Consider the following 24,044-nt stretch of genomic DNA (forward strand, 5'->3'; position numbering starts at 1 on the left):
AGAGAGCTGGGACCAAAGTAACAAAGGTCACCATCAGTAACACACTACAACGGCAGGGAATCAAATCCCGCAGTGCCAGACGTGTTCCGCTGCTGAAGCCAGTGCATGTCCAGGCCCGTCTGAAGTTTGCCAGAGAGCACATGGATGATACAGCAGAGGATTGGGAGAATGTCATGTGGTCAGATGAAACCAAAGTAGAACTTTTTGGTATAAACTCAGCTCGTCGTGTTTGGAGGAAGAAGAATACTGAGTTGCATCCCAAGAACACCATACCTACTGTGAAGCATGGGGGTGGAAACATCATGCTATGGGGCTGTTTTTCTGCCAAGGGGACAGGACGACTGATCCGTGTTAAGGACAGAATGAATGGGGCCATGTATCGTGAGATTTTGAGCCAAAACCTCCTTCCATCAGTGAGAACTTTGAAGATGAAACGAGGCTGGGTCTTCCAACATGACACTGATCCAAAACACACCGCCCGGGCAACAAAGGAGTGGCTCCGTAAGAAGCATTTGAAAATCCTGGAGTGGCCTAGCCAGTCTCCAGACCTCAACCCCATAGAAAATCTGTGGCGGGAGTTGAAAGTCCGTGTTGCTCGGCGACAGCCCCAAAACATCACTGCTCTCGAGAAGATCTGCATGGAGGAATGGGCCAAAATACCAGCTACTGTGTGTGCAAACCTGGTAAAGACCTATAGTAAACGTTTGACCTCTGTTATTGCCAACAAAGGTTATGTTACAAAGTATTGAGTTGTATTTTTGTTATTGACCAAATACTTATTTTCCACCCTGATTTACGAATAAATTCTTTACAAATCCTACCATGTGGATTCATGGATTTTTTTTTTTTCACATTCTGTCTCTCACAGTTGAAGTGTACCTCTGGTGCAAATTACTGACCTCTGTCATCATTTTAGGTGGGGGAACTTGCACAATCGGTGGCTGACTAAATACTTTTTTGCCCCACTGTATGTAGGATCTGTAGCTAAGAATTATCTTGGGACTAAAAAGAGATATATAACTGAATGTCATCTGAATGTAGCAGTGATTAAAAAAATGTTCAAAACGTGCTGAAGAGCCATCAGATATAACAGAAAGGGCCCTAAAACAGAACCTTGTGGCACGCCATAGGTAATAGAAATAGAAGAGGACATGTACTTCACTGTGTTTATGTCATCACTGGTCATCTGCATTATTAAAGGAGTGAGAAGTGTCTTCACCTAGGCCATGTGGGGGTTGCAATATCCCATATGACATGTGTTGTTTTTATACACTGACGTGAGCAGTAAAACCTTTGAAGTGCAAATTCCTGAGAATTTTACTGAGAATGAATTATGACACCTTGTGATCTGCCTGTACTGGACCCCTGGTATGAACAATGTAATTTCTGTAATGTGTCACAAGGGAGTGCTCTTCATCTGATTGTCCACTGACATGCATTCCCAAATCATTGCTGCTTACTACATGTAGCTGCATATATTTAGGCTGTGAATTAAATCATTAGTGCTTCATGTTGGGAATATTTACTAATCCTAAGAGAATGACATATTCACCTAATTTCAGAACAATGCAGTAAATTACAAACACAAGTCTTTGCATTCCTCTACCTCTCATTTTTTTCATTTCTACTCCTTTTTCTAATAAATTCGACTAATAAATAACTAACTAATTCCAGTGTCTGCTCACTCACCTTTTCATGGTAAAAATGTAAATGGCCTGCATTTGTATAGCGCTGTACTCAGTTCCTAAGGACCCCAAAGCACTTTACACTACATTCAGTCATTCCCCATTCACACACTGGCAATGGCAAGCTACATTGTAGCCACAGGTGCCCTGGGGCTCACTGACAGAGGCGAGGCTGCCAGACACTGGCGCCACCGGGCCCTATGACCACCACCAGTAGGCAAACATGGAGTTAGTATTTTGCCCAAGGATATTTAGCATGCAGCCAGGAGGCAGCCTGGGATCGAACCACCGACCTTCTGATTAGTGGCTGACCTGCTCTGCCACCTGAGCTACAGCCACCCCATGCATGACTGCACTGTCTCCAGTTCTTTCACCATCTCCTACTTTCCATTTTTTATTCCCTTTCTTTTTTCTTGCCCTCTATCAAACTGTCAATTTAGGTCAAGTTCAGCTGTGGGACACACGGGCGTCTGAGGCCGACCGACAGCTCCTTTGACCTGGTGGTCCACATCCTATGTAGACAAAGGCAGTCCAGTTTTGTCCTTAACTCTGGCAGACACACACTGACTCTCTGGATGGTAGAATTTCTATGAAGCAATTGTGCTCCATATGTTCGAACATTAAAACAAGGCCAGAGTTACAGATTTAATACTCCATTCAAAACGTCTGAATGAGTTTGTGTACATGCTCAATGTATAGCTAACCTACGCAGACCCCACCTGACACTAGGATCGAGTATGTGTTGATCAACATTGACTATGTGCTTCCCTAATGAGGAACAAACCCTTTGGAGATAAGTAGACCCAAAGAATCTAGGTTACTTATTTACAGTGTGCTGTAGTTCCAGTCCAAACTCTTTCATAGAAAAAGGCTTCAAGTCAAGTGTGTGACAAATAAGAGGTGAACGCATTAGTATGGGAGGATGGTTTTCACTATGTTTTCAACACTCCCTAGATGCAGCTCTACAAATCTTCTCTTTGTTTAATGAGGGTTAAATCAGGTTGTGTTGTCAAAGGGGATAATTCTCAAAAGGATGTGTGTATATCGAGACAGAAAATGGGCACACCAGACAAAATTATGTGATCACATTGTTCCTGGGAGACAGTGAAGCAGCAGGAGGCCCCTTATCAAAGCAAACATCTTCCCAATTATGCTTGTTGACTTGGAGGTGGGTCTAACCAGGCAACTGGGCTGAACTGATTCATAGAAGACAGAAGTAAAAATGATGGCAAATTCAAGATTTTCAAGATTTTCGGGCTTGGTTCTTCCTCTTCAACATCTAAAAAGTTTATTGTATTGTAAAATTATCTTGGTAAATGTTTAGAAGTGTGCTTAACTTAAGGCGATTTTGAAATGGAAGATTTATGCACAGAAAGATTTAACAAAGATTTAACAAGGTAAGATAACATCTAATAATCTTAGCTTAGCAGAAAAATGTAACTCAGGGGTGTTAAAATTATCCACAGAGTCCCTTTATATTACCACCAATCAGTATTCTGATATAGATGGTGCTAATTATTTATTTATTATTTATTGCCAGTGTACTAGAAGCTTTCTGAGTAAAATATTAATAAGCAGTAATAGTAAATCTGCAGGATTCAAATTGTAGTGAAGGAATAAAAATAGTGAAGTAGAAGAATTATTTAAACACTGTCAAGTTGATAAATTCCCGCTGATTGCAAAAATGGCTAATAATTAAAAATGTGTCTAACCATACTGTACTTCCATTGTCACGTCAGATGATTAGTGAGCTTGCCGCCTCCCGGGACACATGAGGTAAACTGGGATTGGGTCCATCTTAATGGTTATTTGCACGTGCAGGCAGACCCTCAAATGACCCAGGAGAAATCCTTCTGTGACAGCGCGCAATCCTGCGCATTTCTGCTTTCTGACGCTGAGAGCTGAAAGTATATAAAGAAGCTCGGAGACTCTCCGGTCAGCTGACACCGAGAGGAAGGAGAGAGCAGCTGCAACATGCCTGTGATCGGAGTGGGAATACACCAGTCGGGGGGAACTGCATCAGCATCACCCACAGGTAGAACAATTTTTTATGTTTACGTAATGTAATTCCACAACCATTTTCTAATGTTTGTTGAAAGACCAGATAAAAGTGCTTTTATAATAATAAAAATAAAAATAATTATTATCATTATTTTTATTATTGTGACAGACATAAATGTTCAAAAGTAATAGGCTTAATTTGCCAGATTTAAAAGTCTGTAAGTGCTGTATTGACACATAGTTATGTATACATAATCTATTGTCTGGCTTCTCTACAAAATTATACAAGTGATATAGTAACATATTCAAACTGTCTTTTATCTGACACAGAAATCCACAATGCCTTAATTAAACTTGTTTCTTCCATATGAGCCCATGCATGATCAGGTTTTTCAGCAATTACAGTGAAATGCACCTCTGCTCATATTTTGCCCTAACACAGCACATGATGTTCTCAGATTCTCTCAGTTTAATTAAGGTCTAGTCCATTCTTCTGAGCTAGCAAACCATGTCAGTGCGTGGTCATGACCCTTGACCATCCGGTTTAAAAAAGCTGACAATGCCAATAACTAATTTGGCACAGTTTCTATTTACTCCACTGGGTTGGGATAGCATCGTGTGCACAGGGTTACTATCCTCACTCAGTGACCCAAATGTTAGCTTTCGCAATCACGTGTGTGTGTATGTATCTGTGTATTCACACACCTAATCAGACAAAGAGACTTGAACAACATTGTGTTCCATTTCTGTTTTTTGTTTTTTCAGAAAGAAAAAATTACAGCCTGAGCTCCCAGCCAGCCAATGGTTATGAACATCAGTCTGGAAATGGGTTCAACCACCAGGACCACAATTCCCAGAATGCAGATGGATTGGAGACAAATGCACTGCCCACTCCAATTGCAAACCCCCAAATTGTTTACACTAAGGTAAGCTGCAAGCCAAGAAGCAAAGCATATTTATAAGATGAAATAATTTGAATATAGGAAATATTTACCAGTCCTTTATCAGTTAGGATGCAGTAATTACCTGGAACAGCATTCAGAGATGATACCCCACACTGTGTGCTTATCACTGTAAAGTCAAAGAGTGAGGGGGATATATCACACAATCTTTGTCTCTATCTTTCACCATCAGGTGTTCATCGGTAACGAGTGGCATGAGTCATGCAGTGGCAGAAAGATTCCTGTGTATAATCCCACCACCGAGAAGCTGCTGTGTGAAGTGGAGGAGGCCGACTCAGTGAGTATTTTACACGTCGCTAGTAAGTTAGATGAGCTTTACAAGAAAAACTTTTGAATGTTTATGGAGCATTATTATGACTTACATTGTGAGCACTTTTTTGTACAACGTCTGTATGCTGTGTAGATTGGGAATCTCCTTAAAGCAAATTTTTCAAGTAAACACATAAACTTGATCTGGCGTGATTGTGGTGGAAACCTCCTTAACTTGTGCTAATAACAGGACGATGTAGACAAGGCAGTGAGGAGTGCCAGAGCTGCTTTCCAGATGGGATCACCGTGGAGATCCATGGATGCCTCAGACCGAGGCCATTTACTTAACAGACTTGCTGACTTGGTGGAGCGAGACCGGCTCTTGCTAGCGGTGAGAAACACACATACACGTACCTGAAGTAAATCATCAGTAAATGTTGCTCCACAAAACATCACGACTGGATTATAATGACGCTGTGTGTGCTTTTTTTCTTGTTTTCCAGACACTAGAAGCTCTAAACTGTGGCAAAGTTTTCCTCGTGGCATATTTTGTAGATCTGATGGCTACAATCAAGACCTTGAGATATTACAGCGGCTGGGCAGACAAGATTCACGGAAAAACCATCCCTGTAGGTGAGTTAAATTCGTTTTTTTTTATTTAGATCAGAGGTTACACGTGTTTCCATATTTAAAACCATCAGCACAACAAAAACTGGATGCATTCAGTGCTATAATAAATGAACTGTGTGTGTTTTTTCTTTTTTTGTTTTTTAGATGGAGAATATTTTACCTACACACGGCATGAGCCCATTGGAGTATGTGGTCAGATCATTCCTGTAAGTGAAATAAACACTAAAGGATGGCAAACATTCAACTGTTATGTTACCAAGTTTTTGTGTTTTTTCAGTGTTTACATTCAGCCAGCTGTGAGTAAAGTAATGGTCCTGAATGTGGTGAAAAAAATTTTAACCTGTTTTTTAGCTGAACCTGAGATAATTTGTTGATTGGTTCTGATTGTGTCACATTCATTATCACATAAATCTTTTAAGCCAAAAAGTCTTATGAAGCGAAAACTGAAAATTGAGTTTGCACTTTGGCATTCAGTGGAACTTCCCACTGATGATGTTCGTGTGGAAGATTGCTCCTGCTCTGTGCTGTGGGAACACTGTAGTCATCAAACCAGCTGAACAGACCCCTTTATCAGCTCTGCATATGGCTGCACTCATCAAAGAGGTAGTTAGATTCAAATTACTAATCACCCACAACAATCTTATGCAATTATATAAGTGCAAAAACTGGCGCAAGTCCATTTCTTACTGAAAGAAGATGACTGAGTGGCTCTCTTTTCAACTCTCTGTGTTCAGGCTGGGTTTCCTCCTGGAGTGGTTAATGTGTTGCCTGGTTATGGTCAGACAGCAGGCTGTGCCATTTCTCACCACATGGATATAGACAAAGTAGCCTTTACCGGATCTACTGCTGTTAGTATAAATCTCAGCACAGTGTGTCTGTGTGAACAGCTTGCTCTCTTCTGGTTTTGTGCATTTCACTCATGTACAAATGAACTCCTTTACTGTAACCATGCGGCTCACATGGTTGTCACTGGTTACCAGGTTGGAAAACTCATCCAGAAGGCTGCAGGTGAAAGCAACCTGAAGAGAGTCACACTGGAACTTGGTGGAAAAAATCCTAATATTGTCTTTGCAGACTGTGACTGTGAGTGGGACCTTTTTTCACTTGATTACGTCACATTTCTCTCTTTAAATGTCATATTCTTTTATACCTTTACCATGTCTAACCATTTCTGAATTGAACAAATAAAGTGCAGCACCATATTAAGTCACACTTGTGGTGTATAAATCTTTCTTTTAGATTTGATATCTTTATATGATATATCTTGTAGTAGTATTATCTTACTGTAGTGGTTTTCCCTAACAAGTGAATGATCCCTCGTTTGAACCTGGGAGTAGAAGAATCCCTTTGGGGTCGTGTCACAAAGGGCATCTGTTGTTAAAAAGAAATCTGCCAACTACCAGCAGTTAAAGGTGGCTTTTCTGTGTATATGTCTTGCAGTAGAGTACGCAGTGGAGCAGGCACACAGTGGTCTGTTCTTCAATCAGGGCCAGTGCTGTCTGGCAGGATCCAGGGTGTTTGTAGAGGAACCAATCTACGAGGAATTTGTCCGCCGCAGTGTAGAGAAAGCCAGATCCAAAGTCCTGGGAAACCCACTCTTGCCAGGCGTGGACCAGGGACCACAGGTATACTGTGGCCTGAATACTGTTACACCAACTAACAAGTCAGACAGGTCAGAATAATATGAGCTTTGTTTATTTTTTCCTCAGATCAACCAGAAGCAGTTTAATAAGATAATGGAGCTAATAGAAAGCGGGAAGAGAGAAGGTGCAACTCTGGAGTGCGGTGGCTCTCCAGGGGGTCAGCAGGGACTTTTCATCCAACCCACCGTGTTCTCAAATGTCAGAGACCATATGCGTATCGCTAAAGAAGAGGTACTCACACCCCCAACGGTGGAGCACATATTAAAATACGTAGTCTAATTCTACTGCTCATTTTTTTGCTTTTGTAAGATTTCTCTACCATCCTCTTGCAGATATTTGGCCCGGTGCAGCAGATTATGTGTTTCCGCAGCATAAGTGAAGTCATCGAGAGAGCCAATGCCACACAATACGGGTTGGCAGCAGGAGTCTTCACTAATGACATCAACAAAGCCCTTACAGTCTCCTCTGCTCTGCAAGCCGGCATGGTCTGGTATGGATCACATCCTTTGCACAGAGCATGATAACTGAAGCCTCTCTTAAAGTCCCATTAGACTTTGGAATAGTGCAGCTACTACTATTGTATGCCTGTTTTTAAGGAATAAGGTGAAACTAATGCTGCTTTAATTCTAGGGTGAACTGCTACAATGCCATGAGTATTCAGTGTCCATTTGGTGGCTTCAAGATGTCTGGGAATGGGAGAGAACTGTGAGTGTTGCCATTTTGAAATCTAAGGAAATTAACCTTTACATTTGCTGCATTAATGTCCATCAAACAACTACGTAATCGTTGCTTTGAGACTTTGTAACAATGCACTGCAACTTGACTAGTAAACTCTTTCTCTTTTTAATCAGTAGTGCTTGTTTTTCTTATTTCAGGGGGGAATATGCACTGCAGGAGTACACTGAAATCAAGGCAGTCACAATCAGAATATCACAGAAGAGCTCATGATACTGCCAGTCTACATTTCTCCTGTTTAAACCATCAGCCAGAGTCAGATCATTAGATCATGCTGCACCTGCATGTTTTGTAGCCACTTTGTGAATATTTATTCCATTTTCTGCACAGACTTTCTTTATTTTTGTCATATACCGCCAGGGTTACATGACTTTTATCTATGGTGGTCCTCTAGTGTACAGGTTTGTAAACAGATTGTTCTTTGAAGTTTTGCTTCTCGTGTGTTTGATAGTTTAGTTACACCGTAAATGGCAATTTTTCATAAATAGAACATTTTAATAGATGTCATGCAAAAAATTAGAAAGTCACTTTAAAAACTATGTACAGGGATTTCCACATGAAATCAGTCGTCTGTATAGATAAGCAGTAAACTGTAGACTGATTCCACTGTAGTAAACAGGAAAAAAAGCCGAGTCCTTGGTAGAAGTTGCTGAGACATAGAGTTTGTTGACATTTTTGCAGTTGTAATACTACTGACACAGATAACACACCATTTCTGTATCTTTTAACTGAGTCGCTGCAGTAACTACAGACTTTTTCCAGTGTTAGGTATGACTGATGTCTCATCTACCATGTTGAAAATACTAATTGAATGCTTTTCATTCATATAATAAAATTCCAATAAGAAATGATGTTATGAAATTTGTGTTCATTTGCATCATTGCAGTAAACCCCAAATTGATTCCTCCTCCATATGCAGCTGGAGCCATCCTAGCAGATATCTGTAACTGTGAATCATGCTTCTTATGTCCTCGGAGGAGCGCCCCGACCTCTCCCTCTGCCAGGCCCAGGAGGGCCCCTGAGATGTCCAGGAGGCCCTCCCCGTGCCCGAGGAGGATGGGCTACTGGCCCTCTGGGGTTTGTGGCAGCCAGTGACACCTCCTTTTGCAGGTTGACCCCTTTCCCCGCTGATCCTGGCTTCATTTTGGTAGACTTGCTTCCCTTCTCAATTACAATATCTAAAAAGACAGATTGAGAGTTGGAAAACGTGGTCAGGTCAGTGGGGTGTTAATTATCCTACAGTATATGCAGCTGAAGCCTGTATATGAGTGTACCATGAGGCGGCTCTTCCTCAGTGGGAGGCGGTATTAGAGATTTATTTGGCAGAAGGTCCTCCAAGTCTTTCATTACTTGATTAGTGCTGTCCTTGTTGTTCCTGCGGTTCTTCTCCTCGTCTCGGGCCTGAAGTGATGACCAACAAACCCGACAGTCATTTGATTTGAATCTAATCTTGAACTTTTGCTTAAATATGGGAAATTAAGAGAAATTCATACTGACCATTTTCATCTTCTTTTTAAGGTCCAGGTTTGCCTGTTGGTATCCCTTTGACACTGTGTTAAGGTAGTAGATGGCCAACCTGTTACACAGTATAAGTCTTTTACTGTGCCACTGCAGATGGATTAGATTACAGTCAGGCTTTGCACACAGTGCTAGATCATATTGTTCTGTCATTTTGTTCTGTGTTTATGTACATGCACTGATCATGGAAATTTTAGGCAAATTTATATTTTGTCTGGGTGCCATGACGTGTGTTACTTCGCCTCATCAGTTACAAGTTTAAAAGAACTGTTGTTAAATTCATAAGCTGCACAGGTAGCTTATCTGCTCTTTGTTATCTACCCAAACGTAATGTGATAATGTCAGAGTGGAAACAAAACACTGTTCGCAAACACTGGTTTTCTTGCCAGAAAGCTTAGGGTGAGCAAATAAAATGCCACTACACTGAAAAGCAGCTAATGAATAGCCTCCTGAAACTTAAGCTGCCTGCTTAGATATACCACTCCAGGGCTCAGGCCAGCTACATGCATATGAGAAAGACAGCACAAAAAGTATCCACTGTAGCCACCTGCCACGGGGTAGGCCACAAAAACAAATGGAAGAATGGAAAATTCAAAATACTGAGCCAGGTGTAAAAAGCAAGAAAGCTAGGTTGGGTTTGTCTGCAGGGAAACTTGTTGCTTGTGAGAAGAGATGACAGAGATGTTTGTACGGCAACTACCACAAAAATATTCACAAGCATGCGTTTTCCCCATTAAGAGCCATAACAAGGATAAAGACTAACAAAAAAAATCCACAGGACAGCACACATGTTTTATTTGTGGATTTAAATTTAAATGGAGGATTAAAGCTGGTCCTTTCTTTAGGAGCACCTGTACAGAAACTAGACCTGCCAGCTGACCACAGTAATTAAATTTATTAAGAAAAGAGATTGTTTGTTAACTGTAAAATGTGTTTGCTTACTTGACCACATCTTCACCACAACTATAGATGCCACTGGTACTGCTTTTGTCCTCTTTCCCTGCCCTCATCCCCAGTCGGTTGCGGCAGATGGCCGCCCCTCATTAAGTCTGGTTCTGCCCAAGGTTTCTTCCTGTTATAAGGGAGTTTTTCCTGTCCATTGCCTGTTCATAAGGGGTCATCTGATTGTTGGGATTTTCTCTGTATTATCGTAGGGTTTTTACCTTCCAATATAAAGCACCTTGAGGGGACTCTTGTTGTGATGTGGGGCTAAAGTGAATTCCTCAAAATCAGTGCCACTCAGTTAGGACAATGTGATCCGCCACACCACAAAATCAGGAACAGATGGACACCTTAAAATCTCTCTACTCTCTGAATTCTTCAGATCCTAATCTGGGTGAGTATCTGACAAACACATTCCATAGAGACCAACCAAGACTACCCTCCGATTATCACGGCCCACATTTTCACTGTACTCCTCCAAGAAAGGCTGACTTTTGCTGCCACTGTGTGGTAGTGTCAAAAAAGACAGTGTAAGGGTAACATCACCACATTATCAGTATTCACTAAGATAGAGACAACTGAAATGCACACAATTTGTTTTTCTAAATAAATAATAAGATTGTGTAGGCAACCTTAAATATATTAGCAGTGCACAAAAGGTTTCATTTGTTTTCTTACATTTATCATGCACGCTTAAAAACACACAAAATGTAAAAATGTATCTTCATTTAGCAGGTACAGAAGCCATGTTTGACTTATTATTTAAATTATACTTACACCATGAGGAGGACGGCAGGCATGATGAGTCCAGGATTGGTGGCATATGTAAAAATGGTCCCTATGAAAGCTGGTAAATCCTGTGTTATAGTCTCCATAACCACATCGTACATCCTGTCCTGACCACTGGGGGGATATTGTTGCTGTTATCATTATTGTTACTAACCCTTGGATTTAAAAAAACACAAAAACAAAAAAAACATATGCATGCAGAAGTATGCTTGAGAAACCTGCCAAGACGCTGCAGATTAAAATTTTTTATTATGTTCATTCTTTAAGTTGACTCTAATAATTATGTTAATGATCATCTAGTGAATCTGAATAAGCTTGTTCATGCAGATTATTAACCGAATAAAAAATGTAAATCTGCAGAAAAAGAAAAAAGATATTCATGCACCACCTTAGATCTCTTATTTTAACCTCATACTGACCTGAATGGACCACAGTCGAAGGACGGGGGCAGGGTCATTATCGTGTAAACGACAGGAAGCAAGCTAAGGAAGAGCACGAGGAGCAGCAGGCCCATGTAGAAGTTGTTGGACCTCGATGCCTTGAAAACTCGCTCGTGAGGAACATTACAGGCCATCACTGCCCAGCACTGGAAGTACATCGACGTCAGGAGACGCAGCACATTCAGACCCACCAGACCTGGAGCGTAAAATGCTCCCATCCTAAGAAAAACAACATATTAAGCAACACTGTTCAAAAAGGAAAAAGATCACGATGCAATTTCAAACTAATCAGCCACTGAATAGTGTAATTAGTGTTATTAGAGATTTTGTGATTGCTGCATTAATGATAGGCGGATCAAAGAAACGTGAGCTGTGTTTCAGCAGAGGGAAGCTTATTAGTGAGCTATTCATCTCATTAGAGAATCTCCAGTGAAGCAGAAAGGAGTCAGAAAATAAAATCATCGATGGAGTAATTCACCATATCATTCCTTGATTGAAGATAAGCCCCAGCACATTCCCACTGATGTCAAACTCTGCATATGATGGCTGGAATAAACACACAAACAACATGATTTGCATGTACTCCTGAATTAATAAACAGCAGGTCAATACACTTTGCATTTGTTGCTCTCTCTCTCTTTCACTCTGTAATTAAGTTCTCATTGTAGTGTCCTGTTTCATTCTATGTTCAGGATCACCTGTCTTGCCAGATGTCATTGCAAAGTATCAGGTTGATGTAGATGCATTACGAACTGCGGTGGTAAACCCTTGAATTAAAGCAGAAAGTCTGCACCTCCTCCTCTGTTCATGTGTTCAGTAATACCTGAATGATAATGACATAACCACTACTTAAACTGACACAATCACCTTAAATTCCCATGCAGGACTTGAGACAAGTGGTGCAAGTGCAGACTTAAACGTTTTATTTATTTATTTATTTTAATTGTGTTAACGGCAATTGAGCAACAATCAGTTTTGAGGCCTGCTGAGGCCTGTTCCCTGCAAACATTGCTGATGAGCACGACATTATTTCAGTCAAACAAACTAAGATGGACATATGTTAAGGGCACGGGACACTGTGACCCACTGACACACAATTAGGAGTACTCACGAATCCGGCCTCCAGGTCCCAGCACCAGCAGTAGTTGAGGAAGCGAACAATGATAGCTCGCGCAAAGTCACCGATCAAGATAGTCAAAAAGGTTACCTGCATGTCTGATACGATAAGTTTCACAAATTCCTGCAAGGTAAAAGTAAAGACATAAAGAAAAGAAAGAATTGTGATGTTGTCCCCAAATACTTAAAATCAAATGTTTATTTATTCAAATACTTAATTTTTAAGGGAATATGCTTGGTATGAACTAAATATATACCAATCAAATAAGTTTTGTTTGATCAGAAAATTCACATTTTATAATGTACCTATGTAACAAGATTACATGGAACATTTACATGTAATGAAATTAGTCAGCACCATGGGCAGAACATATGTAGAGTCTATGACCCCTACCAAATTGAGACAATGTTGCACTGATCACTGCACTAGCATAGATAAATAGACCAGTTTGGAGATTTATTTTTTTAACTATGCAGGTTATTAATGAACTTGTGCAACACAAATTGTGACCGGTGATTCTATGAGTAACTGTGATGTGATTATTGTGTTACAGACAATTTAGTGTAATTACAGTAATGCAGTACTTTGTAATGTGTTTCCCTCAGCACTGTTATACATAAAGCTTCTACTAACTATTCCCACTGCAGTCTCCCAACAAGGTCCTCTGACAGCATCTGCAGGATTCACGACCAGTGGAGGCACATCCGTCGTGTTGTAGTAGGAGCTGTAGTTGGCATTGTACTCATGTATAGCCCATTCAGTGGCATTCTTGAGCTCCTGCTCCGTTTCCAGCTGAAAAACATTTAATGCATCAAAGAAAAATTAAGGTGTCAGTGTTCATGTAGCATATTTCATACACACATAAATGTAGTTTCCAGGTTTTAAAAAATAACTGATTATTGGGAATTTGGGAAGGACTGTTTATTTTCTGCTTAAGATGTGAGTTAAAGGTCTGATACCACTGTCGCTTAATTTAGCACAAACACAGGAACAGTAGCCAGGATCTGACTGAGGAAAACAAAACCTGCATAACCGGCTATGAGGTTTAGGGGGCAATATTTCACACACATACACACAAACACACACACTCATTTTCATATCTTAGCAAGGATATCTAATTGACATAATGCTTTCCCTAGCCGCTTACCCTAACCGTCATCATCAATAAATGAATGCCTAACCTTAATCCTCAGCCTAAACCTAACCATGACCTAATTGTAACCCTGACACTAAAACCACATTTCGAGCATCAAAAGTGCCTTCAACGTTGTGGGGACGCACATTTTGTCCCCAAGTGACTGTTGGTCAACACACGTATAGTGGCATGTCAATTTTCTGTCCTCATAAATGTGTCTAAACATGTGTGACAAATATGCAAAAAAACCAAGACTTCTGCAGTGTACATTACTTTTCACATCAGTGTATAAATGCAACTGTAACTAATGCATGAAGGCACATCAGCCATACCTTGTCATTAACTTCATCAAAGAGAGCAAAGAGGAAGGTGTAAAGATTTCCCAGGAAGAGGGCGAAAATTCTCCCCAGCTGCCACTTAAGGGCAATACGGGGATGATAATCTTCCAACTCTGCAATGGTTTCAAACAGTGGAGGACACACTAGTCCCAATAGAGACATCACAAACTCCACCTGATACAAAAGACAAGAGAGAATGTAAACATTTATTTTTTCAAGCCTCAACTATCCCAACTTTTCATCGCTCCTTGTGTCGGAAAAGAACACCATGTGCTCAGTGTAAACCTGCCTCGTTCTTTTGAAACCACGTGAGAGACGCTGGATCCATCTTAGCAAAATCCTGAGAACGTTTCACCACAAAGTAGATGAGATAACCACTGCCACCGAGACAGCACAGGATCATAATATTTGCCAGAATCCTGAGGAAACGTTGGAGATGGATGTTTTCATCCTTCTGGTTCTCCTTTTCATCTACAATGGACTCCTGCATTACAAATAAAGAAGCACTTAAGATCTCTTTCAGTTTCAAGTTACACAATTTAGCACCTTCACATTTCAGAAGTTTAAATCTCCCTGCAAATGGCGCCAGGACAGTTTTCCCCACTTTCCTTATTAAGTAGATTTTTATGATTAACCATCTTAAATTGGGGCTCAGCATATGAAAATGTTGACGTGGAGTACATTACGCTCGCACCTCTCTCTTCGCTGTAACACTATAGGGGATGGAGAAATCAGTGGCAAATTAACAAGTGGGATGTGTTTGCTGGCAGCAGGAATGACATGCCCAACATGGACCTATTTTATTTACACCACATATGAAAACTTCCTTCTGAAAATCCTCCAACATGCACACACACACGCTAACCTTAAAGCTGGTGGTTATGGAGGCGTACTTATTATCTGCAGTTTCGGGGTTTCCTATGAGGTAGTCCCAGCTGGTGAACATCTTCCAGCTGAAGGTGAACTCTCCTTCATCACCCCCATCTCCTCCCTCATTTGCATTACGAGCCATCCTGAAGAGACAAACAAAAAGAAATGATAAAGAAACCCTAAAAAAAAAAAAAAACTTCTACATGATTTTCATCTGAATGCCCGCATATGTCTTGCCTACGTTCTAATGACAACCATTAGGCTGTATCCAAATATTCCAACACCAGTGAGCAGGTATGACAGAGGGAGTCTGAACTTCAGCACGCCAATGTTTCGTTCGTTGTTGTAGTAGCCATAAAACAAAATAGAGTACTTGCAGTATCCCTGTTGATGAGAAACAGAAAGGTATAGTCACGCATACATGCAAATACAGTCTGTACTCAAGGTAAGTTTCTCACCACACCAATGTATAAATAACATTAGAAAATATCAAAATGGTGACTGAAACAGCCATGCTATCATCTCTGAGGGTGTAAAGGCTGCTATCTATATTGCTAACATGCGAATGTTCATTCTCTTCTGCTTATCAGGGTCACAGGGGGCTGGAGCCTATCCCAGCTAAAATAGGGCAACAGGCAGGGTACACCCTGAGCAAGCTGCCACCCTGACACAGGGCTAACACAGAGCGACAGACAACCATTCAGACTTACACATTTGGGCAATTAAGAAGCACTAATTAACCCAACCCCACCCAGATGATGTAGTCAAACTCATGACTGTTCTTGCCTTGAGGTATCAGTGCTAAGCACCATTGTCCATCCATCCATCCATTTTCATCTGCTTTATCCGAGGCTGGGTCGCGGGGGCAGCAGCCTAAGCAAAGAGGCCCAGACCTCCCTCTCCCCAGCCACCTCCTCCAGTTTATCCGGGGGAATACCAAGGCGTTCCCAGGCCAGCCGAGAGATACAATCTCTCCAGCGTGTCCTGGGTCTGCCCCGGGGCCTCCTCCCGGTGGGACATGCCTGGAACACCTCACCCAGGAGGCGCCCAGGGGGCATCCTTGTCAGATGCCCGAACCACCTCAGCTGGCTCCTTTCGATGTGGAGCAGCAGCGACTCTACTCTGAGCCCCTCCCGGATGGCCGAACTTCTTACCCTATCTCTAAGGGAGAGGCCAGCCACTCTTCGGAGGAAGCTCATTTCTGCCGCCTGTATCCGCGATCTCGTTCTTTCGGTCACTACCCACAGCTCGTGGCCATAGGTGAGGGTAGGGACGTAGATTGACCGGTAAATTGAGAGCTTCGCTTTTACACTCAGCTCCCTCTTCACCACGACGGACCGGTGCGGCGTCCGCATTACTGCAGCTGCAGCCCCAATCCGTCTGTCGATCTCCGGCTCCCTTCTCCCATCACTTGCGAACAAGACCCCGAGATACTTGAACTCCTCCACTTGGGGCAGGAACTCATCCCCGACCCGGAGTGGGCACTCCACCCTTTTCCGGCTGAGAACCATGGCCTCAGATTTGGAGGTGCTGATCCTCATAACCACCATTGTGCTGCCATGAAGTTCAAATTGAGTACCAGAATTCAGAAGAAAGTGATTTAAGTGATCCAGGAATTCTTGTTGGTGCCAGCAGGCCGGTCTGAGTAGTTCAGAAACTGCTGATCAACTTGTGCCTTCCTACACAACCATCTCTAGAGTTTATAGAGAATGGTCCAAAAAAGAGAAAATATCCAGTGAGCTGTAATTTTCTGGGATAAAATGCTGTTTCAATGCCAGAGGTCAGAGGAGAATGGCAAGAAGCCTTTAAGCTGATAGAAAGGGAACTAAAACCAAGATATGCAGAAAGCCTCTCTAAACATCTTAAACCTTGAAGCAGGTGAGCTACAACAGCAGGTGATGCTCCCCTCATCTAAGAACAAGAAACTCAGGCTGGCTACTTGAACTTGACACTGAGTTAACTGAACTCTTATGGCATCCACAGTCACCAGATCTTACCAAAACATTATCAAAAGTTAAAAAAAAAAAAAAAACAAGTATTAGAAATTTTAAAAAAAATGTATTTTTCTTTTCTTTGGTATAAGGGCAAAAACTACTGTTAGCCAGTCTGGGGAAAAAAGAGAGCTCGTGTGTGAGGAAAAAATGAATTAAGGGATGCATGAAGCTAGGATCCTCACACCAAAGTCAAAGAGCACTGAGAAGTCCATGGCTGTGTCCTGTTCAGATCGTGGCACAGTTTTCCGGGGAATGGAGCCATAGGGGAGACCCATGAGAACCTAAATGCAGAGAAGAGGGATGGAGAGATGGATGGAGAGAGCTCAGCATTTGCCACATTAGCTATTGGCTGCTAGCATACATATAGACAAAGCCTACCTCTGGCAGCACCACCAGACCAAACATGAACCCGAACAGGATCAGGTTCAGGCCATACATCCACCTCAGAAAAATGAAGTAAGATGCCACCGATGATCCAAAATGACCTGGGGGGAAGGGGGTGGGGTGAAAATACATAATTGTGAGGACAGCTTATTAGCAAATGTAAGATTATAGCTTAGTGATTATTTGGTTTTGTGGTACCAACTTTCTACTTCCTTTATCTTCCTCTCCCAGGGTATACAAGCTGTTTTGAAGTTCTCAAAGTCCCGATTAAACTTGATAAGTTTCTAGGGGAGAGTGCAGAGAAGCAAACTTAAACAATATTACTCAAATTATAAATCAATGCATTTTGCACAGTGAGGACATTACCTTGGTCATCATGACTTTAAACGCATACAACTTCTTGCCTCTTCCTTTCCCGAGAGCACCTTCGAATTTTTCAACAAACTCCTGGGCCTCCCTGTTTCAGGCAGTACACAAATGTTCAGCAATGAAATACCATCCATGCCCACATCCAACTGAAAATCATGATCTACTCAGTGAATTAATTATTTAGTTAGTGAACAGGATGTACAAACAACAGGTTTGGAATGATTTACTGATTGATGACACGCTGCATATGTTAAGAGCACTGGCAGGAAGACACAGCAAGCAGGAGGTCAGCTCACCACAACAACATGCATTAAACAGTGTCAAGCTCATGAAAAGTTAAGGCAACTCGGCTATCATGTTCCCTTTCCAGAAACTTGCCTACATACATAACAAACATACATACTTACCTCACAAACACACACTGACTTACACAAGCCTGGCTAGGAAGCCAGAACAGTTTGCTGTCTTCTAACATATCTAACAGGCTGAGATACAGCCAGCTTGGCTTGTGCTGAGATTTTATAGGACCCTGTTGTCATGTATACAAATTCCACAAAGGGCAGAATTTCCATACAGTGCATCCAGAAAGTGTTCAGACCACTTCACTTGTTTCACATTTTGTCATGTTACAGCCTTGTTCCAAAATGGATTAAGTTCATTTTGTTCTGCATTCAATATGTCCATTGTGATGTTGAGTAAACAAAATTTTCCTCGAAATTCTTGCAAAAATCACATACATGTACTGTAAGTATTCTCACACTTTGCTCAATACTTTAGCAATGATTGTAGCCTCAAGTCTTTATGATTATGATGCTACAAGCTTGAAACACCTATTTCTGGGCAGTTTCTCCCATTCTTCTTTTCAGAACCCTTCCATCAGATTGGATGGAGAGCACAGCCATATTCAGATGACTGTGCTTCAAGTCTGGGCTCAGAGTTGGCCACTCAAGGACATTCACAGAGCGGTCACAAAGCCACTCTTGTCATCCTGGCTGTGCGTTTAGGGTCGCAGTCTTGCTGGAACATAAACCAGACCAGTCTGAGGTCCATAAAGCATCTAGTTCCTGCTGCTGAAAAACATCGCCACAGCATGATGATGCCACCACCATGCTTCACTGTAGGAATGGTATTGGCCAGGTGATGAGAGGTGTCTGCATGATGATGCAGACATGACGGGCCAACGAGTTGGCATTCAGGTGGCTTCTGTCTGGCCATTCTGCCACATGGGCCTGATTGGTGGTGTGCTGCAGAAATGGATGTCCTTGTGAAAGGTTCTCCTTTCTCCACAGAACAATACTGGAACTCTGTCAAAATGATCATCAGGTTCTCAGTCACCTCCCTGTCTAAGGCCCTTCTACCCGATCACTCAGATTGGCCATGCGGTCAGCTCTAGGAAGAGTCCTGGTGGTCCCAAACTTCTTCCATTTACAGATTATGTTGGAATATTGGAATAAGGCTGTAAAACAATGTGGAACAAGTGAAGTGCTGTGAATACTTTCCAGATGCACTGTAGATGAATAAAAGCCTAGATCTAAACATTTGCATAGGTTGCAGGACTCAAAAGAAGAAACATGCTTTGCCCTGTCTAAAAACACATTTTTTTAAAGTAGTTTTGTCTGTTTGTATAGTTGAGCATTGATGAGTGGAAGTACCAAAGAGGTAAAGTAGCAGTGAGCAAGATTTAATAATAAATGTCCAACTTCACATGGTATTAAAAGAAAATGTGCACCAGCAAAAATGGAGTAATAAGCAATTTTAAAAAGGCACTCAAAATGAACAACATCTTTAATGAACAGAAGTTACGGTTGTAACAAAAAGCAGGCCAAAGAAGAGGATTAAGAGTTGGCCACAGTTTTTTGTTTTCATTTTTACTTTAGCAGTACGAGCCTCCTCTTCATCCGCCAAGGTTTGTTCCTTAATGTAGCAATCAGCTTCTTCTTTTCTTCTACTTGTTCTTTCAGGGCAGCGATCTCTCCCTCTGACATCGACTCTTCATCAGACTCATCTTCAGACTCGTCTTCAGAGGAAGAAGCTGGAGAGCTGCCAAAGGGAAGCAACCGTCACTCGCAATGACTTTGAGAAGGCATAATTCTCACACGATTCATCACCTCAAGAAAAGCTTTCCTGGTGGTTTTAATTAGTAGATTTATATCTAACTGCACACGGTGCAGTGTTCACTTAATAACCCCAGTTCCAAAAAAGCTGGGATTCTGTGTAAAATGTAAATAAAAACACAATGCATTGAGTAGCAAATCTCATAAACACATATTTTATTCACAATGGAACAAAGACAACAGATGTGTAAATGTGAAGATGTACCATTTTGAAGCACGTTTTGAATTTGATAACAGCAATCCCGTCCCAGCAATGCGGTCAAATTGATTGGCATTTGATAGTACAGATGGACAATAACCCAAAACATACAGCCGCTGCATTAAAGGCCTGACAGAGCATTTAAAAGGAAATAAAACAGCATCTGGTGATGTCCATGAGCTCAAGACTTCATGCCATCATTGTCAGCAAAAGGTTTTCAACCAAGTATTAGAAATGAACATTTTATTTTCAGTTATTTAATTTGTCCAATTACTTTTGAGCCCCTGAAATGAAGGGATTGTGTTTAAAGAAATTGCTTTAGTCCCTCAAATTTTTATGCAATTTATTTTGGACAACCCACTGAATTAAGGCTGAAAGTCTGCACTTCAACTGCATCTGAGTTGTTTGAATTAAATTTCATAGTGGTAATTTACAGAGCCAAGAAAAAAACTACACCTATATCTGTAAATATTTATGGACGAAACCGTAGGTGAAATACAGCTCTCAGAGAATACTGCACCTGCTCTGCTTTCCATTCTTCTTTTTCTTGTCCTTCTCACTGCCTTTATTTGTCTCGTCTTTGCCTTTAACATTTCCCTTCTTCTCCTTATTCTGATCCTCTTTCTCCTGTTTGGAAGGCGCTCTTCCTCCTTTCTTCCTTTTACCCTGATCTTCTTCGCTCTCCTCATCACGCTCCTCATTTGCAGCTTTCCTCCTGGGAGCTTTGGCTCCTTTCTGTCTCACCCTTCGTTTGTCTTCCTCATCGTCTTGGTCACTGTCTTGGGGCTTGGTCCTCTTCCTTCGTCCCCTTTTCCTCGGTGCCTCATCTTCATCTTCTTCATCATCCTCATCATCACTGACCTGTTTGGTTTTACGCTGTGCTTTGGCTCTTCTGTTTTTGCTTCTCCTTCTGGCCTCATCTAAGACACACACACACACACATACAAATATATATTATTTTTTTACACAAGGTTTGATATTGAAAATGCAATAACATGTCCCTGAACAAATACAACCATCAACAATAAGAACTGACAAAAAGGGCTGAAAATGCCTTAAAAGCTATAAACATTTTCAAAACGTTTTTTATTAAATTAAACTAAAGACAGAAAAATTGTCCCATATGACTTACCTTCACTCCCACTGTCCAACGTAGCATCCACCTCCATCCCAACTGAACAGATGCATGAATACAACCATTTAGATTCAAATGTTTAAATAAATATAGCAATGAATGAATGAGTCAGTTTTCCCTATAATAGCATTAAAACATCTTCTCACCATCTTCAGCCTGAATTATAGCATCGTTTTTCCTTTTTGGAGGCATCCTTCTGATCTTTTAGTTATTTATATATTCTTTTTGTCCCCTACTCACTTCCGACTCAGTCTCATCTTCATCCATGAGTCACTCAGTTCACTGACACAGTACACTGTGAAGGTACAGAAAGAAAGTCAGTATACATAACCACATAAGCACACACACACACCACACACACACGCACACACACACCTCTGTTTGTGCTGCTCAAAGGCTGGGCTCCATGACAACAGCCAAAGAAACCCAGCCCTTAGATGATAATCAGGAGCCAGAGAGAATCTGAGAGACAATGGACTTGTCTATCAAAATGTTAACTGATATTATACAGGGGAGAGATATAAGAAGATATAAATTTTTGGTGATTTAACACTCAAGTTTATTTGAATTGGATAATGACCAATATCTTGAGTCACTGTCATATACAACATCTATCAATGCAACAAAACCGTTTTGAAAAGGAAAACTGATGGTCGCCTTCACTTACTTGCCACCCCGTTAGGAGACACCCAAGCAAATGCAGAAATAAAGGTTGGGCCACATTAAAGTTGGATGAAAGCTTAAGTAATCCTGAGTGAAACAAGTCGCTGTATTTAAATACTATACACAACGTCTTCTAGGGTGTAGAACGAGCAAACTAGTGGAGTAAAAATCAGTTATGTTACTTTAAAGGCAAGACACAAGCTGTTGATTCAATAATGGGTCCTGATTTTTAGGTTAAAGTACAGGGTGGACCATTTATATGGATACACCGTAATAAAATGGGAATGGTTGGCGATATTAAAGTCCTGTTTGTAGCACATCAGTATATGTGAGGGGGCAAACTCCTCACGATGGGTGGTGACCATGATGGCCATTTAGAAGTCGGCCATCTTGGATGCAACTTTTGTTTTTTCAATAGGAAGAGGGCCACGTGACACATCAAACTTATTGGTAATGTCACAAGAAAAACAATGGTGTGCTTGGTTTCAATGTAACTTCATTCTTTCATGGGTTATTTACAAGTTTCTGGCCACTTATAAAATGTGTTCAATGTGCTGCCCATTGTGTTGGATTGTCAATGCAACCCTCTTCTCCCACTCTTCACACACTGATAGCAACACCGCAGGAGAAATGCCATCACAGGCATCCAGTATCCGTAGTTTCAGGTGCTGCACATCTCATATATTCACACCATAGACAATTGCCTTCAGATGACCCCAAAGATAAAAGTCTAAGGGGGTCAGATCGGGAGACCTTGGGGGCCATTCAACTGGCCCACGACGACCAATCCACTTTCCAGGAAATTGTTCATCTAGGAATGCTCGGACCTGGCACCCATAATGAGGTGGTGCTGTCACGGTTCTGGGTCAGTATTTTGAGTTTTATTATGTTTGGGTTTTAGTTTGCATCGGGGATTGTTTTCTTGTTCTCTTGTTGTGTTTATGATGATGATTATGATGTTTATTATTAGAGTTCCATGTTTCTGTTTATCTGGGTTTAAGATGCGGGTTTAGTTTCTTATGTCATTTCCTGTCTGTCTCTCGATGTCGAGCCTGCGTGTGATGTTTTATTGTGAAGGTCTGTGTCATATGTGAGTGTGCTCAGTTTACGTTTCCCCTGTCCCGTCAGCTCAGATTCCTCCCAGCTGTGTTGCCCTCCTGTCTCTCATCCCCTGATTACTGGTGTGTGTATTTAAGCCCAGTGTGTTCTTCTGCCTGTTGCCGGTTCGTCTGTGTTCCTCCGTGCCAGTCTGTGTTACTCGGTGTCCTGCTCGTCGTCTGCCTCTCTGCCCTTTGTCGTATGCTCCTAGGGCTGTTATTTTTTAGTTCTCCCAGTTTAGGTGTTTTCAGTTATTTGTTATGCCCCACTGTCTGTTTGCCACTACACCTCTGTAAATAAACTCAACGGCATCTCATCCACTGCATGCATCTTGGGTCCTTCTTCTAACTCCACACGGCTCGCCTCGGCAGCCGTGACAGGTTGCACCATCTTGCTGGAAAAACTCAGGGAACGTGCCAGCTTCAGTGAATAAAGAGGGAAACACATCATCATGTAGCAATTTCAAGTATCCAGTGGCCGTGAGGTTTCCATTGATGAAGAATGGACCCACTATCGTTGTACCCCATATACCACACCAAACCATCACTTCTGTTATTCCAACAGTCTTGGAGGGATCGATCCAATGTGGGTTAGCGAGTGCTACGCTGTGGGCTCTTGCTGAAAGAAGCTAGGACAGCCACTGATGTTTCTTCATTAGTGACAGTTTTCTTGCATCCACATTTTGGCAAATCCAACACTAAACCAGTTTCACGAATCTTAGCAAGAAGTTTGCTAACTGTAGCATGGGAGATGGGTGGTCTCGTAGGGTGTCTTGCATTGAAATCTGCTGCAATGACCCGGTTACTGCGTTCACCAGATATCAACACGATTTCGATTCGCTCCTCACGTGTTAACCTCTTTGACATGTCAATGGCTGTGAACAAAGAGAAACTTGTAAATAACTCATGAAAGAATAAAGTTACATTGAAACCAAGCACAGCATTGTTTTTCTTGTGATATTACCAATAAGTTTGATGTGTCACATGGTCCTCTTCCTATTGAAAAAACAAAAGTTGCATCCAAAATGGCCGACT

The 24,044-nt window shown here is 41.5% G+C and overlaps 2 protein-coding genes across 5 annotated transcripts in view; one reads left to right on the forward strand and one right to left on the reverse strand.

Moving 5' to 3' along the window:
* LOC113033456 (aldehyde dehydrogenase 1A1) overlaps positions 1-8,757 on the forward strand; it is a 12,831-nt gene extending 4,074 nt beyond the window's left edge. The window contains exons 1-15 of one of the 4 annotated variants that reach the window (XM_080309031.1): positions 2,152-3,082; positions 3,425-3,720; positions 4,452-4,612; positions 4,821-4,925; positions 5,148-5,288; positions 5,401-5,530; positions 5,672-5,733; positions 6,002-6,130; positions 6,262-6,375; positions 6,508-6,610; positions 6,968-7,152; positions 7,237-7,401; positions 7,503-7,660; positions 7,801-7,875; positions 8,046-8,757. In XM_080309031.1, the coding sequence (XP_080165157.1) occupies positions 3,660-3,720; positions 4,452-4,612; positions 4,821-4,925; positions 5,148-5,288; positions 5,401-5,530; positions 5,672-5,733; positions 6,002-6,130; positions 6,262-6,375; positions 6,508-6,610; positions 6,968-7,152; positions 7,237-7,401; positions 7,503-7,660; positions 7,801-7,875; positions 8,046-8,118 (1,662 nt within the window). In that variant the 5' untranslated portion in view covers positions 2,152-3,082; positions 3,425-3,659 and the 3' untranslated portion in view covers positions 8,119-8,757. Of the gene's footprint in view, positions 1-2,151; positions 3,721-4,451; positions 4,613-4,820; positions 4,926-5,147; positions 5,289-5,400; positions 5,531-5,671; positions 5,734-6,001; positions 6,131-6,261; positions 6,376-6,507; positions 6,611-6,967; positions 7,153-7,236; positions 7,402-7,502; positions 7,661-7,800; positions 7,876-8,045 lie in introns of those variants that run through there. The other 3 variants (XM_080309032.1, XM_026187255.2, XM_080309033.1) reach the window with 3 other exon arrangements.
* On the reverse strand, positions 8,395-21,604 carry tmc2b (transmembrane channel-like 2b). The gene is made up of 20 exons (XM_026187253.2): positions 21,396-21,604; positions 21,247-21,288; positions 20,635-21,034; positions 19,674-19,841; positions 17,799-17,889; positions 17,635-17,716; positions 17,427-17,533; positions 17,231-17,329; positions 15,296-15,438; positions 15,050-15,197; positions 14,474-14,668; positions 14,179-14,358; positions 13,345-13,503; positions 12,706-12,834; positions 12,073-12,140; positions 11,574-11,813; positions 11,143-11,268; positions 9,403-9,481; positions 9,180-9,306; positions 8,395-9,083 (listed from the first exon to the last, which is right to left on the reverse strand). Exons 1-20 carry the CDS (start codon positions 21,439-21,441, stop codon positions 8,869-8,871), a joined length of 2,844 nt encoding a protein of 947 aa, XP_026043038.2. The 5' UTR covers positions 21,442-21,604; the 3' UTR covers positions 8,395-8,868.
* Positions 21,605-24,044: the final 2,440 nt, after the last annotated feature.

Source organism: Astatotilapia calliptera, chromosome 12 (genome assembly GCF_964374335.1).
Source record: "Astatotilapia calliptera chromosome 12, fAstCal68.1, whole genome shotgun sequence".
NCBI classification, from domain to species: Eukaryota; Metazoa; Chordata; class Actinopteri; order Cichliformes; family Cichlidae; genus Astatotilapia; species Astatotilapia calliptera.